General features: G+C 37.2%; 1 protein-coding gene across 1 annotated transcript; it reads left to right on the top strand.

Annotated features, from left to right (window-relative positions):
• The first annotated feature begins 19,114 nt into the window (after positions 1–19,114).
• LOC21387332 lies at positions 19,115–20,094 on the top strand. The gene has a single exon (XM_010111576.2). The coding sequence runs from the start codon at positions 19,328–19,330 to the stop codon at positions 19,919–19,921; it is 594 nt and encodes a 197-aa protein (XP_010109878.1). The 5' UTR covers positions 19,115–19,327; the 3' UTR covers positions 19,922–20,094.
• The last annotated feature ends 361 nt before the right edge of the window (positions 20,095–20,455 follow it).

Genomic DNA, 20,455 nt, shown 5'->3' with positions numbered 1-20,455 from the left:
AGCCACCTGCTCCCCGAACCGGGCTATCTAATCTTTTAGGGACTCGTTTGGTTCCTGATACACCCTTGAAAGGTTTTTCTTGGGTGTGATGTACTTTTTGACACCTATGAACTGAGTCAGGAAGGCGTTCTTTAAGTTATCCTAGCTGGTAATGGAGTTTGGTTTTAAGGACCTAAACCATCTTCTGGCGGAGTTAGAAAGGTGATTTCTGAACGCCCAGCACATGACCTCCTCGGGGTACCCGTGTAGGACCATGTGCCCCGTGTAGACCTCCAGGTGGTCGTCCGGATCACTCATTCCATCATATAGCGGAATAGGTGGTGGCTTATACTTATCAGACAACAACACCTGGATGATGTTCTCTGTGAATGGGTGGTCGTGAGACGTGTACATCTTGACGTCGACATTTACGGCCTCAGTCACCTTTCCCACAATTTGCTCGAAGTTGTTTAGCCGACTCCCTATTTGCTTTTCTAGCCTGGCCATCTTCTCCGCCAGGGCTTTATTCTCGGCTGCGAGCTCTTCCTCCCTGGTCCGCTGCACATTTCGGTCGCGTCGAGCGTTATGCTGCTCCCTCAGGTCTCCCCCGCGTACGAATGAAGATTCTACCAGAACAGCGTTCCTCCGATTCACATTCTCCTGCGGTCGAAGAGGTACCTCTCGATTATTTGCTATCTGGGCCGCATCCCTCTCCTGGGCTCTCCTCCTGGCAGCTCCATGCCTGCTCCCCACGGATCTATTCTACTTGGCTGGGCGGGGATTGTTGGCCCCACTTTCACCGACTCCCTCAGCGTCACCACGTTGGTCACCAATTACTTGGTTCCCGAAAGTGACATTCACCGGGTTCATCGACGCATCTTCCAACGGCGGCATCGAATCTGGCCTTTGCTCCCGTTCGGCGATGGCTATGGTAATCCTCTCTACAGCCGCAACAAGTGTTTCAACTTGCCTTTGGAGCTGGTCAAAGCGATCTGGAGGGTTCCCAGCGGCCGGTGGTTGCGCCTTGCGGTTAGGCCGTGCCCCCGCTGGTTCCTGACCACCGTTGGGCAGATTCGTCGGATTCCTTCCTCCGGCGGTAGGATTCTGGCCTTCCTGACTTTTCTGAGTTGCTGTCATGCTGCGGGTTTTCCTCAGAGGAGCCATACTCACTGCTTACTACTGGATTGATTTCTGGGTTTAAGGCCCTCCTTCTAGCGCCAATTATTGACGGTGAATTCTAGTCAACTAAAGATTAGCTCCCCTAGAACTCCCACAACTACCTCTCACGGATTACTTAAGGATTAATGTTGCCTAATAATATAAAGAAGACATGAATTTAGAGTGGTTCGACAAGATTTCTTGGCCTAGTCCACTTGTGGATGTACTAATATTTTGTTGATTATAATCTCTCTGGAGTAGTAGAATAGTGCCCAAAAAACTTAATGAAATCCCATGACTCGATTTATAGGCCTTATACATATGAGAGGCCTCCTCTCCATTTACCGAGGAGATAACCCATTTTCCCTAAATTCTGGCATTTGGCAGTTGTATTCCATGATCACAGCTTCCAAATCAGGCTAACCACCCTTACCGGTTACCTGATTTCCTGACCTCGACAGTAGTAGTTGGTACAGTGTATCTTTCCTTGAGTTGACAGGACTATCTTTGGATTGGATTGGATTGGGCTGCTACCTCGACGTCGTGACCCTCACCACTCAAGTGGAGTTCTCGACGCACGTTATCCCGCATGAACTCTCGACGTCCAAAGGGCACCCTAGGCACAGTAGTTTCCTCGACGTCAGCGGCCGATTCTCGACAGAGAAGCCTCAACGCTTGCCGTCTAGAGGAATGATTGATCCCTCAACCGTGGTGTAACACACACCAATTTAAATATTTTAATTTATATAATTTTTTAACTAATGTAATATGATATTTTAATTAACATATTGCGATATTATTATAAAGACTTAAAAAGGTACAAAAATAAGGGAACACAAGAGTCAAATTTGTTGCAAGACACCTATGTCGATTAATGACCTTAATGTGCAGATTCAAATTGTTGGGATGTGGTTAAATTAAAGCACTTGTTTGATGATTGATGAGCGATCTGTGGAGAATATTTTGCAGTTCTATATGTTCTTCAACAGGAGGGTCGGATAAACTATGTTGGGTGAATAAGTTATTAGTCTTTATTCTGATGAAATATGTATATTAGGTTAATTCTAACCATTTTTGCACTACCGATTTAGGTAGATAGAAAACCCTTCGAAGGAGAAGATTCATAAGCAATTGAAAGTGTTAGGATGGATATGAGTGTCGGATGTTCGTCTAAGGCCAAGGTTGAATTTGATTTGTATAGACATTCCAACTGGCTGCTTCTTCGGTGCTTTATGGTTTGCTTGCTTGGGCAGCCTAACATGAGAAAGTATTCATATTTGGTTTGCTTTGGAGCTTATTCATTTCTTACGCGAACTTTCTATTGCGATCTACAGTCATCTTGGAGACATTTGAAAGTAATGAATGATGTCTGCTTTAATAGCTAGTCAATTGACCTGGGATAGTTGATAGAGCTCGTGATGTTGAGAGTAAGGGCATGTTTAGTTCATGCGTTTAAATCAGTGATTCTTAATTTTGATATTTGAAATTTAATTTTATTTTATGAGAGGAAAATATTATAGTATAATCAAAACCACGAGTTTAAAAGTATGAAATAAATGGGCCCTAAAAGACTTTAGGTCTTATTGGGAGGATTCTAGAGCAATTCTTCCTATAGTCACCTTGGGGAGTGAATTCCCCCTAACTCAATTTTGACACTGGCTTCGGGAAGGTCATTATGCCTTAACGCTGCTGGCCCCTCGGGGTGCGGATGGCCTTGTGATTTTAGGCTGTTGTTTCAAAGGGATGTTACTCAGGGTTGACAATTCATATAGTGACACAACTCGAAACCCCTAGACGAAGTTAGCGGGTTTTGGTTTACTATAAATGAGTTTGCATCATAATTGGATTGACATGATTAAATAAATGGGTTGGGTTAGGGTTGACCTCCTAACACGAATTGACACGATTAATTATGTGTCATCTGCAATATTATGATATGTGAAAGAACATGAAAGTTTATATGACATATTAAATACAAATAATGTGAATTTTAATATTTGTAGGTAAAATTCATTTATTTTTCTTAAAGGAAAAGATAAATTGATCAATAAACATGTTAAACATGTCTTGACCGCGTCAAATAAGTCATTATTATATTAATAATTATTCAATATATTAATTTAAACGGGTTATACGGATTGACACGATTAATAAATGAGTTGTGTTTGAGTTGATATTTTTGACATGTTTAATAAACATGTCGTGTTTGAATTGCTGTTTTCTAACATGATTAATAAATAAGTTAACAAGAATACAACTTATTAACACGAATGGCCACCCTTAGATGGTAGGCCCTTATGTCACTATCAAGTTGCTCAGTGAGCTTGTTTCATAAATAAAGACCTTTCTATTCAGCAAATAATTGGGCCCTAAATGCTTAGTTGTGATGGGGGGAAGCCTTGGCACGGATTTTGGTGCTAAATTTACCGGTTGGCAATGGTTTCATTGGATGTCATTATTGAAGGGCATTTTCAAATTTTCATATCTACGTTTAGTCAATCTGTGAGATGTACGTTAGATTTGCTTAACTTTCAAATTAAGACCCATTGTTTCAGGTTTTGTGAGTTTTTTTGGACTTGTGATTCTAGCATTGTTATTGTTCATAGGTTAGGGTATTGGGCTTTGTTTTCTTAGAGACTCCTTTTCTTTTGTTGGGTGTGAGGCCCTTTTGGAAGTAGTCTCCTGCTTCTGTTTGTTGTTATATTTTGGGAGAAAGAATGAGATGAATTAAAATTAATAGGTTAATAGTTTACATAAGTTAATAAATAGGCTAAATTACTGTTTTCGTCCATAACTTGTCTGGTTATGAACCATAACTTGACAAGTTATTATCCATAATTGTTCATAACTTGTCTGGCTATGAACCATAACTTGACAAGTTTGTCCATAACTTATCTGATTATGAACCATAACTTGACAAATTATGGCATATTAATTTCTATAACTAAAAATTAGCCTATATACTTTTTTAAGCTTTTTATATTGGCATATTTTCTACTATTTCCCTTATATTTTGTTTTTGCTTTCGGTTGGCTTTTGTTTCTTTTACACTTGTGGGCTAACTTTCTTGCTATCGCTATTTTTGGCCTTGCGCTTGAAGTTTCTTTGCCTAAAGAAAATAAAAGAACCTCTTATTTTCTTGATAAATTTTAGTGTTAATTTCATAAATGCCTCATAATATGTATCCAAGTACAACATGTTCTAAAGTTTTGAAAATGATTCAATTCACCATACGTCTGAAGTATATACTAGTATTCAAACATCACGTCCGTCTGTTATTGTAACAAAACATTTACATGACACTACTTTTAATGTCATAAGTGCTGCCTAAATTATTGATTTAAGTTGACTTATTATCAAACTAATGGCAAACCAAAAACGAAGTCTGTTTAGTAAACAAGCTGTACTCAAAAGAGCTTTCGTAATAGGTTTAGCTCGCTGTCGTTAAGGTGACATGACAAACCAAATAAATTAATTAAGGTTTGAACTTCTTGTATGTTTCTCTCTTTAAGTTCAACGTCGTGAATAACAAGAATGTGATCTCATTTTTTTTTTTTTTAATTTTTTAATTTTCTGTGGTTTACCTTTCAACACGACACATAAATTTTTCTGTCCTTTATGCATTCAAACGACGACTTACCGTTTTCTATTTTTCAAGTTTGATCAGATCGTCCAAATCACATCTTTTTGATATATATCAAGACGTACGACATGTCAGTTTTTGTTATTCTTGGTGCCGTTTACTTACCTAGTTTTGCTGTCGTATAAAAACACAAAACAACAGGTCGTTTGTATGTTAAGATTTGCTGTGTTTATGTGGTTGCATGTCCTTTATCTAAAAGTACATGCACACACAGCTAATACACACCTGGACATACTGATCAGGATATACATATCTCTACTTACAAAACAGAAAATTAGTCTACACATTCAGACAGAGAGTATGATAGAGTTCTTCAATTCATTACACTTCTTAATTTTACCCATTATCTAATTCTCTTTTAGTCCCCCTTAAGACTGATTTATTATTAATTACCCACTGAAATAGAAAGATGATTGAAACAAATCAACCGTTGGTTGTGATCAATCTTGTAATTTTGCTTTAGTCAGAATGTAAATGGACCTCTGAGAGTGTGATCTCCTTAAAACTAATCATGCGTTTGTTTCATAGTTTTGAACTACTGTTTAAATCTTTTAGCTACGATGTCTTGTCTCATAAAATATAAATTTCTGAGCCTATAAATCAAGCGGGCATAAGTGTGTTAATTGTAGGCTTATTATTCCTGGACTTTGCTTCTCTTATGGGCCACTTTATAATTGGCAACTACCTGCATCGACCACATTGAAGGATCTCAGTCTCACTTTGTATTGGGCTCAATAGTAGATGGAACCACCTAAATTTTCTTTCCCCCCAGTCAGTACTGATTCTAGTGAACAACCAAAACTGTGTATATAATATTGTAAATTTCCAGTCAGTACTCATGTGAGAACATAGATAAAAATTATTGTTAGATTCACTTCTTAATAACTTAGTTACAATACAATCTTCAGAAAATATGAATTTGCATTGTGACCCTCTAACTTTTAAAAAATTATTACGTTTCGGCCCGACCTCATGTCAGCTTGATCCTGACATGAACTATAGACTCAGTATAAAATAATACAATATAATACACTGAAAATAAAACGGATTTTATAATGTGACGTGAATCATATTAATTATCATTCATATTAGCTTATGTAAAATACATCGGTCATACTAAAACATTGTAAATGTGTTAAGTCTTTAATATGATCGGGAAGTAATAATTTTCTCCGATATTGTAATAGAGATATACATGCATGACCCAGAAAGGGATGTGATAGATCAGCATGTATAATAGTATTTTCAAGTGGCTGAATCCATGGAGACCTAACCAGTCACCGGTGGGGCACTGTTGCTACATGATTTTTTCACATAGCAGTTCTACGTCCTAATATGTGAATTAAATGTTTGTTGGAGTATTGTTGTCTGTGGGTGAATGTCAGGCCCTCTGATAATTATATATAATTAGTTTTTGCGTTTTATTATCTCCAAAAGGGTTTCCAACTATGCCGACAAAGTTTGTCTGGATATTAATGTTCCAAGGCAATTATAAGTGAGACATAAGTCCCTACTTCACCTTCCATGCAATAAGAAAAGGAAAACCGTCATTAATCTATAGAGGAAGCTGGGGAAGCATCCAAGTTCCAACAGCAGATGGGCAAAAACATTAACAAAACATCTCCTAGCATTGTATTTGGCTTATTAATAATTATTTTTATGTGCTCGTCTTGACGTTTAGCTGCCCAATTTGTCTTCATTTATATGCTGTTTTCTGCTTTTCTCCGAGCCCAGATATATATAGTTGTGATCTATATATTGATTTTACAACCATTTAATTCAATAGTAAAAATAAAATGATAATTACAAACAATCTCATGAATTTGTCTAGAACGCGTTAATCTATTTTCTATTGTAAAATGGTCGTAAGTTATTATATGGAAATAGTGCGAATGGATCGATCCTATTTTCAGACGTCACTCAAAGAAGGGGTGAAAAAAGTACAAGAATTACATTCTACCAATAGTTGGCTAATTTCCTGATCTAGTCAATTGGTGACTTATAATTCTATCAATAGTTGGCCAACTTCCTTCGAGTCAGATGTCCTCATTTAATGTTGACCAGTAACGGAAACTAAATTTTTCTCAAATTTTTTCTTTGAAAAAAAAAAAAAAAAAGAACTCCCGGTTATCAGTGATCATCTCCACCCTCCAATGGACATTGTACTAAAAAGATCATTGGTGTAAGTGCGTGATTTTTTCCTGATCATAAGATATATGTCTAAGTTTTATCTTATAAGGAAAAAAATTGTACAAAGTAATGGCTAAAATAGTTACAAAAAACTAACATACTTAAAATCATAGGTAATGAAAGAACTTTGGCTTTGATGTCTCAGTTTAGACAAGTACTGGAGGATTGCGCTCTCTGTGATTTGGGGTTTCTAAGACCAGCACTCACTTGGAGTAATAAGAGAGAGGGTGCCGATAATATTCAAGAGAGGCTTGACAAGGTACTCGTAAATGCAGGTTGGAAGAATTTATATCCTGATGCTCAAAACCACCACCTTGAATTTTTGGGATCTGATCATCGTGTATTATTCCTAGAATTTATTCCATCACGTCAGAGAAAATTTAAGCGCGGTGGCATCAAATTTCGGTTTGAACCATGGTGGCTTAAAGAGGAAGAGTGTTGGGAGGTCGTTTCTTCCTCTTGGCGGTTCAATTCGGGTGGGGGGACGTTGGATGGTGTTGTGGGTGGTCTGGAGAAATGTGCAGCGTATCTTACAAAATGGAGTTCAAATAAATTCGGAAATATCCCTCGCAAGATCGCCAAATTAATGAAGAGATTGAAAGTCTATACTCAGGTTCTTTATCTGCAGAGGGGTGGTTGAAGATTAGAGATTTGGAGGTTCAATTACTGGTCTCAAAGGGCAAGATCGGGCAAAATTTTTCCACAGGAAGGCTTCTCAAAGTCACGGAAAGCATGAGATTAATGGTTTGGAGGATATTGATGGCATTTGGCGAACCAGTGAGAAGAATGTAGCAGATAGTATTGAATCTTATTTTGGCAACATCTTTTCCACAAGCAGACCATCTACTTCGGATATAGGCGTTATTACTCGCTTTATTGAACCGGTTAAAACAGAAGAAATGTCCTCTGTTCTAGAGGCTGATTTTACTGGTATGGAGGTTAAGAAGGCGCTCTTTGAAATGGGCAGTAATAAAGCGCCAGGGCCGGACGGTTTTCTTGCGGTTTTTTTTTCCAGCACAATTGGAGTATTGTTGGAGCGGGTTTTGAATAACGGAGAAGCAATTGTGGGGTGGAATGCAACTCATGTTTGTTTACTTCCAAAGCTTAAATCGCCAAGGAAAGTCAGCACAATTTCGGCCTATTAGTTTATGTAACGTGGTGTACAAAATTGTTACCAAAACACTTGCTAATAGGCTTAAGAAAATCCTTTCTAAGGTGATTTTGACCTCTCAGAGTGCCTTTGTTCCTGGAAGTTTGATTACGGATAATGTGGTGGTTGCCTTTGAACTTATGCACACAATGAAAAGAAAACATATAGGGTGTAAGGGTTGGCTTGCCTTGAAGCTCGATATGAGCAAGGCGTATGACCGAGTAGAGTGGAGTTTCCTAGTAGCTATGATGGAGAAAATGGGTTTTCCTGCTCGGTGGATTACTTTAATTATGAATTGTATTTCGACGTCGAAGTTTTCCTTTTTGGTGAATGGCGAGCTGTAGGGAATCTTCGTGCTCAAAGAGGTTTGAGCAAGGATGCCCATTGTCTCTATATTTATTTTTACTGTGCGTTGAAGGCCTTTCTGTGGTAATTAATGCGGCGAAGTGAGATGATACTATCATAGGATTAGCTTGCTCTCATAACGGGTCCGAAGGTGAGTCATTTATTTTTTACCGATGATAGTTTCATTTTCTACAAGCAGAAGTGGAAAAATGTGAGCAGATCATGAGGATTTTAGAATGTTATGAGTTGGCATCGGGACAGAGCATTAATTTTCAGAAATCCTCTATTACTTTCAGCCCAATGTAGAGGAGGAAAAAAGGAGTTCAATTCAAGGTGTTCTCGGGTTAAATACTGCTCAATCTCATGATAAATATCTGGGGCTTCCTACTCTGATGAGCAGAAGTAAAAACTAAACTTTTCGTGTCATCAAATGAGTAAAAGACTGTAGCAATGGAGGAGTAAGCTTTTTTCACAGGGAGGTAAAGAGATCCTTATAAAAGTGGTTGTGCCGACCATTCCAAGTAATACAAGTGTGTTCCGGATACTAAGTAGCTTATGCGATGAACTCCATCAGTTAGCTGCTAGGTTTTGATGGGGAGGAGACGACTTAAAATGAAAACTTCACTGGTGGTCTTGGATCTGCTGTGTAAGGCCAAATCTGACGGTGGGATGGGTTTTAGGAATATATTTGTCTTTAATCAAGCCATGTTAGCCAAACAATATTGGCGTAGTCTATGAGATTCTCGATCGCTTGTTTCACGGGTCTTGAAAGCTCAATATTTTCCTAATGTTCATTTTATGCAGGCTAGTGAAGGATCAAATGCTTCCTATATTTGGAGTAGCTTTCTTTGGGGTCGGGAGTTACTTAAGATGGGTTTGAGATGGAGGGTTGGTGATGGTTGTTCAATCCGGGTTTTTGAGGATCCATGGCTTTCTCGTCCGGTTTCTTTTCGCCCTATAACAGTTGTGAATGACACTAACCGGGGCTGATATGTCTCTGATTTTTTGCATAGTTTGAATGATAACCATCTTGGATGGAATATGGAGTTGGAAAGGTCATATTTTTTGCCAGTGGATGCCGAACTTATACAAAACATTCCAATTGGGATGCATAGAAGTGATGATCTTCCTATGTGGCATTATGACAGCAAAGGGAGATATTCTGTTAAATATGTCTATTTTGCAGCTTTGAAGGCTAAGACAAATGGTGAATCATTTCGGGGAGTGCGAATCAGCATTGGTGGAAGTTTTTGTGGCACTTAAAGATTCCCCTTAAAGTGAAGATTTTTGTATGGCGGGCTTTTAATAATATTCTGCCAACTTGAGAAAATCTTGCGGGGTGAGGCGTCAACTGTTTAAGAGGGTGTAGACGGTGCTTTCATGATAAGGAGAAAACTTTTCATGCTTTAATTTCATGTGATGCTTCTATGTGTATTTGGAGTCGCAGTACCTTTTGGAATCTCCTATTATGGATTATCTCTTATTTTGCTTATTTAATGTGCTGAAAGTAAATGATTTTGAAGTTTTGTAATGGTGTTGTGGTGTGTTTGGAAAGATAGGAATTCCTTCACTCATGGGGAACATCTCCGTCTTGCAGAGGAGACTCTAGCATTGGCAAGTTCCTGGCTGAATAAGTTTCAACTTGCTCAGGTGAAAGTATAATTGCCAGAACAACATCCCGTTTCTGTAGATCACTGTTGGCCGCCTCCAATACATGATCAACTAAAGCTCAATGTCGATGCTTCAGTGGTGTCCAACAGATCTCACACTAGTATTGGAGGTCTTATTAGAGATCATTCGGGCTTCGTTTTAGGTGCTTTCTCAAAACAGTTAGTGGGTCGTTTCTCTCCTTTTATTTCTGAATGTCTGGCTATTAGAGACAACTTGCCATTTGTGAAGGATAGCGGCTTCAGAGTCTCTATTGTTGAGAGTGACTCAATAAATGCAGTCAGAGCAATCAAGGATTTATGTGGTTATGCTGCTGAGTTTTCCATTTTAAATGACATAAAGATCTTGATGCAATAAGTTAATGGTGGTTCATGTAGTCACATTTCCCGCTCTTGTAATGTGCATGCCCACACATTAACGAAGTTAGCTTTGCCGCTAGTTGAAGATCAGTATTGGTTAGAGGATTTTTCTAGTTGTATTAATGAGTTTGTAAGTGCCGACATGACTTCTTTTGATTAATAAAACTTGACTTTTCCCTTAAAAAAAATCATAGAGAAATATCATGAATCACGTTAAAATAAATAAGTACTGGTGCAATTTGGTTAATTGCAGTTTTGAAAATTTTAAACCGCAAATTAAATCGCACAATATGGTTAAGTGCTATTTAGACTACAAACCAAACCACACTACAGGGTATGGTACATTAGGATATAATTTTTATAGTTAAGCAATTATTTTGTTCATCCTTATATAAAATTGAAAAAAAAATCCACTCAAGATGGTAAAAAAATATTATTATACATCTTCATTAAAAATTAAACAATTGTCGTTAGGGGTGTAATTCGGCCGGGTAGGGTCGGGTTGAGCCGAAAAATTGAGCCGACCTGATCAGTGCGGGTTGAGAAAATTTTGGGCCGCAACACTCTCTTAAGCCCACAAACCCGCAACCTGTCGGGTGATCTCGGGTAGGCTCGGGTTACTCAGATTGGTGAAAACTAATTTTAATCTATAACTTCATACCTTTTTTAACACTCCAAAAGCATAAAATCCATAAACAGTCCATAAGCATTAACATAACATCAAACATACTTCTTAACAGTTAATAAAGTCTAGAAATAAAATTAACAATACGTCAAATAAACGGTCCATATAGAGATAGTCTAGCAAAATAGAAAATTTAGTCCACTCCAAACAGTTTAATCCAGAATAATAGCACCTTCATTCCCAACTTGCTCCTCATGTGTTGCAACAGAATTTGACAAATCTTGAGAAGAAAACATAACAAAAAAATCATCAGAATCAAGTTTAGGACAGCAAAATAAACAACAAGGAGATGAAATAAAGTTAAGAAAGAAAAAGTAAAACATAAAAATATTACCCGACTCAATATCTTCATATTCATTAAACTCTTCCATGTCAATAAAGTTGATGTGCTCATGACTACGCATCTAGTTTTGTGTACAAATCAATGCCTCCACCATCTTAGGGTTCAATGAACTCCTAAAGGGATCGAGGATGCGGCCTCCAGTACTAAAAGCAGATTCTGAGGCTACCGTTGAAACATGAATGACAAGAATGTCTCTTGCAACTAGTGAGAGAACCTTGTGATTAGTTGCATTATTCTTCCACCAATCTAAAACAACAAAATTTGACCGAGTTGGATCCTCCATAGGGTCTGTCAAGTATCATTTTTATACTCATTCACATTCTTCTCCTTCATTTTCCTAACAAAGGAGCTCCACAAACACCCTTTTCCTTCTGCTTCCGTTTTTACCTCCGTTGTACTTGTTGTTGCCGCCTCCCAACTACTTTCATTAGCCACAGATTCACCTTTGTCCCCACTATAAATCTCATGCAACCGGTTCATAGTATCCTTCACATTCTTTGATAATGTTTCAGAAGTGCAAGAATCATACACTATAGAGAAACAATATGTCAAATAATCCATTTTGTACCTAGGATCAAGTACAATAGCCAGACAATTTATATTCTCAACATTCTCCCAATACTTGTCTTACTTCTTTTTCATACTCACAGCCATGGATGAAAGCATTGAATCCTCTTGTTTGCTTAATTCAGATAGCTGGTTTTGCATCTCACAAAGCTCATGAAAGTAAGAATTTGAAGTGACATTCAAAGTGGCACTAAACTTCAAAGTTATATCATAAAAATTCTTCAGAAATTTCACAAACACCTTAACATTCTCCCAATCATCATCAAGTGGCGGGCCTATCTTCTGTTTCACCCCCTCATCTTCCCGAAAATAAGACACGAACTTGTCATCTTCCTCTTCATATCTTTCAAAAGCTTTTTGAAACTTAATGGCTGCATCTAACATCATATAGGTGGAGTTCCATCTAGTAGGGACATCTAGACATATGAGACCTTTGTATTCAATTTTCTCTCGCTTCACACATGACTTGAATTTCAGCAACCTAGCCGGAGAAGACCTCACATACCTCACAGCATTACGAATGGCAGCTATGGAATTATGTAAGTCTTTTAAACCTTTATTGACAATCAAGTTGACTATATGGGTACAACACCTAACATGCTGAAATTTCCCACCTAAAACAACCCCTTTTCCACCCCTTAATCTTCCTTATCAAGTAGGTAATCATGGAGTCATTTGAGGAGGCATTATCAACAGTCATAGTGAAGACTCTCTCAATACCCCAAGCATGCAAACATGACTCAATGACTTTACCAACACTCTCTCCCTTGTGGCTTGAAATTTGATAAAAGTTTATAATCTTTTTTTGCAAAGTCCACTCACTATCAACGTAGTGTGCAGTTAGACACAAATAATTAATATTTTGTAAGGATGTCCAACAATCAGTTGTTAGGCAAATCCTTTGACTGCCCTTACTAAATTCAACCTTCAGTTTCTTCCTCTCTTTCAAAAAAAGTTGGTAAATGTCCTTGGCAATCGTAACACGTGAAGGGATAGAGAACCTAGGCTGCGTCACTTGACAAAAATTCTTAAATCCTTCACCTTCAACAAACCTAAATGAAAGCTCATCTACAATCACTATTTCTACTAACACTTTTCTATAATGCTCCTTGTTAAAGCCTATAGCAACAAGATTACTACCAGTTTCAGTGCTTGTTTGAAAACTCAGAATTTTTTGCTTTTTATCTTGGATCCTATATGGATATTTCTTGCATTGCTTTTCTATGTGAACCTTCATACTACTGGTGCCATGTCTCCTACTATCACACGCATATGTTACCCCACAATAGATACACTTACACTTAGGCTCATTTGGATCCTCACCCTCTATGATTTTGAAATGATCCCAAACAGGAGACTTTTTTTGTGACTTCTTCCTCTTTTTACTGTCTCCCTCCTCTGTAGGCACAGGGGTAGGGTTGGGTGTAGGAATGGGCAAGGTAATGGGCTCTTTAGGCATGGAGACCGATGTTGGATTTTTGGTCTGGCATTGGTCGCTTTCTATTACAGCAGAGGACTTGCAAGTGCTTTCAGAAGTTTGTGTCGGGTGGATGATAAATTTTTCCATCTAGCACATAAATTAACCTAAAAACAGATAACATATGATTGAGACTAAGTGTAGAGATTAACCTAAAATCAGTTCATCTCAGTTTTCATGAAAAACATAATATTTCCTAAAAAATAAAAAAACTAACCTTTATGTTTCAGCCTTGCCTTCAGTAAAGATTTCAGTCTTTTCTTCACTCTTCTTCCTCGGCTAGCCTGGACACAATAACGAGTACCAATATTATTAAAGCTCAATATTATTAAAGGTCAATATTATCAAAAACAAGATTTTGGAAACAAAAACATAAACCTTATTTGATTTGTAATCAATATGATTTGTAAACAAAAACAAAACAAAACATTTGACAGATGAAAGTCATTTCGAAAGCCTCAGATCTCATAGCTAGATCTGGTCACTAGCAGTACAACCACAGAATTTTCATTTAGAGCCTCCTTACATCTTCTACCACCAAGATATGTATACCACACACACACACACACACACACACACATATATATATATAGTACATGAGGACGACAACGAAGGAGGAAAAAATGTAAAGCATGGCTCATTATGAAAATATATGGTAACTGCTTCCAACAAAAGTACCAACAAAATATACACCTCTAAATCTCCCACCCATGAGCAAAAATGCATGCAGATTAATATAAATTGAAGTAGGTCCAGATTAAGCAAATGAAATACATATTGAAACACCAAAACAGAAATATTACTTGAATAAATTTTGATTCAAACTGAATAGGGCCTAGAAAAACCCATTTGAAACTTTTCGTGAAAACAGCAAAAGGAAACGCAAACAAAGGCTTACATATATATCCACACACACACAAAAATAAACCTACAAACACAAACAGGAAACCCCGCGCGACCACCACCACCACCACCACTTCCTTCCCTTTTTTTTCCCTCAATCTCCCACCCATGAACCCGCCAGCGCCGCCGCCCCAAGATCGGGAACCCCTACACCAATACTGCGCAAGATATGGAAACCCCCGAGATCAGGAAATACATAGCAGAGCAAAGAAATGATTTCCTTTTCCTAAAATCCATCAATCAAGAGAACAATCTGGTAATAACACACAGAATAAAGCTGGAACAAATATTAATCCACATGTTGATAGAATCGAATAAAGAAAAAAAAAACACTTACGGTGAAAACAGAAGCAAAATGGAGAGAATGGGTGACTGAGGGACAGAGGGAGGCGTGATCGAGAGACTGTGTGACTGAGGGTGAGGGAGGCAAGATCGACGGAGGCGAGATCGAGGCTTGGGAGGCTTGAAGTGAGGAAGGATTTGGGACTCAAGCGGAGGCGAGATCGAGGCGACTCATGCGAGGAAGGATTTGGGAGGCGAGGGAGGCTTGAAGTGAAACTGGAGGGGAGGCTGCGACCTGCGAGGAAGGAACTTAGGATTACAAACTCGGGCGGGTCGGGGCAACTCGGGTGAAATGTTGCCCGCCCCGCGACCCAACCCGCACATTGCGGGTTAGGCCTATTTAAATCTGATTTTTTTTAAAAAATAACCCTATATTTTCAGGTTGAATCAGGTCGGATTCGGACTCAATTCTTACACCCCTAATTGTCATTCAGTTAATTAAAAAATTCATAATAACACTTTATTATTTTGAAGGATATATAAAATAGACTTGAAAAAACTATGTACTTTTCTCTGCAGAATATATCTCATAAAGATGTCCTACAATAGGAGTACTCGAAAAAAGAAATATACTTTTTGATCCATGGGAATTCTTAACGCATAAAGCAGCATCAACAGTAAGTTGATCAGTTACCAATTATATTTTTATTATTAAATTTCATCCACCAAATGAGGGTTCAAATCAAGTGTCTAATATCAGTGGTACAGTTTAATCAATTAGATTTTACCGCATTATTTAAAAAATTGAAATAACTTTTTAACATTCTTTTTACTTTGATATTTAAATTTATTAATGACATGTCTTATTGTGATTTATTAGACATAAACTGAGATATAAAAAATTGAACAAAAAATTTAAGTCCATCAAATGATATGCTCTCTTATTTTGTTCAGTTAACTTTATAATTCTATAGATAGTTGGACAACTTCCTTCGAGCTAGATATGATCATTTAATGTTAACCTGTATGTAATGGAAATTTTTTCATTTTTTTTTTCTAAGAGCAAAACAAGGAGAATTTTTGGTAGTGAAGAAAAAAGAAATACCCTATTTGTAACGCATAGTTTTGAATCTTTCATCAAATTTGATCAAATTTTCATACTTTTTGACTTTGATATGTTTCAAAAATTTAGAATTAAAGGTGAGCGCAGTGCAGTTTGAATGGTTATATCCCAAAAATTTGACCAAACCACAAGTACAGTTAAAGAAGTTTTTAACCATGATCGAAAAAAGTTAAATGCATAGCACACCAAATTACCAAAGTTAAATGCAATGCGAGTTCTGGGGTGTAGGCCTTAGAGGTTAACAAATTTAGACCAAGTAAATAACATTAGTACATAATCTGTATAAACAATTTAATCAATATTCATAAAGAAATACTCATCTTAGACCATACCTCCAATACAAATATCAATGTTACTGCTATATATTTACCCAAAAAAAAAAATCAAAATAACATAATATGCTATTTTAGTTTGTGTTCCAACGCATGAGACTATTCTAAATTCTAAATTTACTTTTGTCATTATTATCATGTTTTGAAACATAATATTAAAATAATTAACAAAAACAATATTGTTGTAATTATTAAATAAAAAGTTAATATATTAATAAATTACTGATAAAGTTGTCCTTCCATAGGAGTACTCAAAATAATAATAATAAAAAAAAGATACTTTTTGAATTTTGATCCAGTGAAATTCTTAAACGCACAAATCAACATCAACAGTCAGTTAATCAGTTACCAATTATATGTACATTTTTTTACTGACTTTCATACACCGAATGATGTCTTATTTTGTTTAGTCAACTTTATAATGTCTTGAGTTGAGACTTTAACAACACTACCCGTCGACACACACGAAGATAAAAATTAATACAAATCATTTTCTCCTTGTGATCGCTACATTATATATAACGCCAAACGCTTAAAAGATTTTTAACGGAAGAAATAGAAAAAGGGAAAAAAAATAATGATTTTTCTCTAATGAACTCATATGTCATATGGGTACATAAGCATGGGACGAGACAAGTGGTTTTTCAAGTAGTTTCTCTGTGGCTGAGAGGTATCGACCAATGGTAATGTGTATATAGGCAGGTCCCGTAATTCTAGTATGCGGTTGAATTTTCAGCTGGCCAGATATGGAGTCCTCTTAAACGGCCCCATAAGACATAAACAATATTGTATGCATTACTTTGGAGTATATATATTACTATTGTGTGTGTGTGTATATATATATATATATATATTGCAAAATCTAATATATATCATAATGAAATTGTAGCTTGTGGAATATATCAAATCACTCAAGAGAGAATGTTGAAAGAAAAAGGCCTTATAAAATTCAAACTTGAACAAAAATTGCCGATTCTGTGTGTGAGTTTTAAGGGATTCTGTCTTTTTTTATTTATCCCTATGCAAAGTCGAGCCAAATTTTGTGGGGTCAAAGTTGAACTTACCAGAAGTGGGTAGCTAGAAGAAAACAGGCCAATAGTTGAAACACTTTCACATGCAAAAAAGTGCTTAAAAATTTTAGGCACCATCAATATGATGGGTATGGAGTCGTTGGGACCCATGCTCCCAATAGATCAATCTTAATTTGTAAAACAAAATTCTGCAATCAGACGGCCTGAAATCCATCTAAGATGTGTGTGTGTCATAATTAATGTCCATAAAGATGCATATGCAATATTAAATCCCCCCTAAATGGACCCTCCCCACCCCATACCTCACATGTTGCCCACTTACGCTCACATCTCAACCTCTATTTATTGGGAGGGACACATTTTGGATGGGACATTTATCAAAAATTTTAACATGCCACAACAAACTTAGTTAAATAACTCTCTCTATATATCTTATTTACTTGTAGCAACACTTTGGTAGGGTCACTAAATGGTCCAAGGTCAAGATGATATTATGAACATCAAATCAATCATTTATAGATAATTGAATCCGTATTTTGATGAAGAGATAGGCATGAACCAAATTTCTTGGTGTCATGATATTAATTTAGAATCTTACAATTTACTTTCAAGTGAATCCCTCTACAAGTACCACTACAAAGTGAAAAGGAACATGGCAAATAACTCACTCTCATCATTTAACCTCGGAAGCATTAATGGAAAGGTGTTGCCCTCTCAGCTGCCAATATTTTTACTTATTTATGATTTTTTTTTTTTTCAAAATAAACTGAATGTCATGGAAAATACATGTCAGGATTTAGATTTTTTTATTTATTAGCAGAGAAGGAGCTTCACCTTCCTCAAAGCTAATTCAGAAAACCTAAACCCACAAACGATAAAGTAAATAAAAAATAAAAAAAAAGAATCCATCACTTTCACTTTCCAATGAAAGCCCCAACCCACATGATCTTGCTTGGGATATTGAAAGATCACAACCCTCTCTCAAAAGAAGATTTTGCTATGCCCCATTTCCCACCTTCTTCTCCCAATTCACTCTAATTTTACAGTCATTTCTCTCTCACACACACACTAAAAAGAAATGACCCAATTTTAGTAGCCTCCGGCCTCCGCCACCTACTGTATACATTAGTGATCAGGAGATATTCAGTCTCAAACGGACATGTATCGTTCTCTGAGTAGAGCCACGTGTTCCATGTCACCCCCTTGCAAAAGGGTTTGGTTTTTGCTCACTTGGGAGTTTTTAATCATGCACTAACATGTGTTTGTCATCTACAATCCCTTAGGCCATTAACTAATTTCAAACCCAACCAAGAATTATTGAATTTGGTGACTTGGGAAGCCAAGGAAGATGGGGGTCCCTAAATAATGATACCCAAAAGGCAAAGTACAGATAGAAGGTGCAATTATTCATGCCATGGATTTCATCCTAGGCAAGTTAGAAAAAAAATTGCCCCCAATAATCTATCAAAAACCAGCCAATTCCGCTATATATTACCCAAAAAAATCCCTCCTAATAATCAATGAACATTATTTCTTATAAGCAATTAGGTTTTCATTCAATTCCATCAGATTTTTATACTATTCACATGATAACGACCCTAAAAAAAATGTACCCTTAGTAGGTGTTGCCTACCACACAAATCATTTTAAAAAAAAAAACACTACTTTATTTTAGTTATTTATTTTTTTTATAAAAAGAACCCAATAAATATAATAAAAGCGTCATTCGGTATAAAAAATTTTAAGGTCACTGATTCCCACTCATATAAAGGGGAGAATTGACGAAAAAAAGGAAAACAAAAGAAAGATTAAAAAAAAATTAAGAAAAAGAGACTTCTCTTTCTCATTCACTTAACCCCTTTCTCTCTCTCTTCTTATATTTTTCTTTTTCATCCTCTCCTCTTCCGCTCTCTCAACACCCATCTCTCTCTCATCTCTCTCCAATGAGAGAGATCATCAGTACTCCTCAGAATAGTAAGATCATCAGAAAGCTGCAACAAGAGATCAAAAGGCCAACAGAAAACAACAACAACAAATATATATAATTAGCAGCTATATATAAACACACATATACATATATATATATATAGCCATGAAAAACACCATAAGATGTTGCATCTCTTGCATTCTCCCCTGTGGAGCCCTTGACGTGGTCCGAATCGTCCACTCCAACGGTCGCGTGGAGGAGATCAGCGGCACCATCCGCGCCGGCGAGGTCATGAAGGCCCACCCCAAACACGTCCTCAAGAAACCCTCCACCTCCCCCTCCGAAGACGGCATCGTTCCCAAGATCGTCGTCGTCCCTCCCGACGCCGAGCTCCAGCGCGGCAAGATTTACTTCCTCATGCCCCTCCCTCCTTCCTCGTCGGCGCCGGAGAAGAAGGCGCGACAAAAATCCTCATCCTCCAAAAAAAGAATAAGAGAGACTGGTACTAATGACATAATTAGTACTAGTTCTGATCATCGTCGTCGCGGTCGCCATCATCAAAGCAATGACTCCACTGTTACTGCTACTACTGCTTCGATAGCGATGGCGAATGTTAACCTACTGATCTCCGATCAGTATTTGAGCGAAATACTCTCCGAGAAGCTCTCGACGCAGAGGGATCGCCGGCGAGGACGCGCCGCCGTTTGGCGGCCCCACTTAGAGAGCATATCTGAGTCGCCGACTGATATTGGTCCTTGATGAATATGGCCGGTCGACCAGGCGGTTTTTCTTCTCTTTTCAATTTTCTTGTTATATTTATTCATTTTCCGCTCGGAGGTTCATGATCAAAATTGTTCAGTAGGGCTAGCTCCCAGAAACTTCTTCTTCTTCTTGTTTTTCTTTAATTTTCTCTTTTTGTAAATATAGTAATAGAGAAAACAATAATTACGCAAAAAAAAAAAAGGGGTTCATCATGATCATCACAAGGTCTCAAATCTGCACTTTGATGAATCTTACGTTAAATTTTATAAAAGGGGCATAAGTGATGCATAGTTTTGCTTCGTCAAATTGAAGTGTACTCATGTGTTTCTTATTACATTATTTTTCATTAACAGAGTTAATAAATTATCTGTAATTTTGGATAGGGGAAATGGAATTATGATTAAGAGATCCAAAGGAAACTTTAATTTACTTTATAATTAATCTCCATCATGGGTTTTGTTTTGTTTTGTTTTTTTGATTGATTTGTATGTTTTTGTGGATGGAATTAGAGTCTAATTATGATCTTGAAGG

The sequence above is a fragment of the Morus notabilis genome, unplaced genomic scaffold, assembly GCF_000414095.1.
Source record: "Morus notabilis unplaced genomic scaffold, ASM41409v2 Scaffold1927, whole genome shotgun sequence".
Lineage (NCBI taxonomy): Eukaryota > Viridiplantae > Streptophyta > Magnoliopsida > Rosales > Moraceae > Morus > Morus notabilis.
This window is presented reverse-complemented; position numbering and strand designations above follow the sequence as displayed.

Excerpts from the sequence above, each read along its gene's own strand:
- LOC21387332 (XM_010111576.2), top strand. The coding sequence starts at position 19,328 with ATGAAAAACACCATAAGATGTTGCATCTCTTGCATTCTCCCCTGTGGA.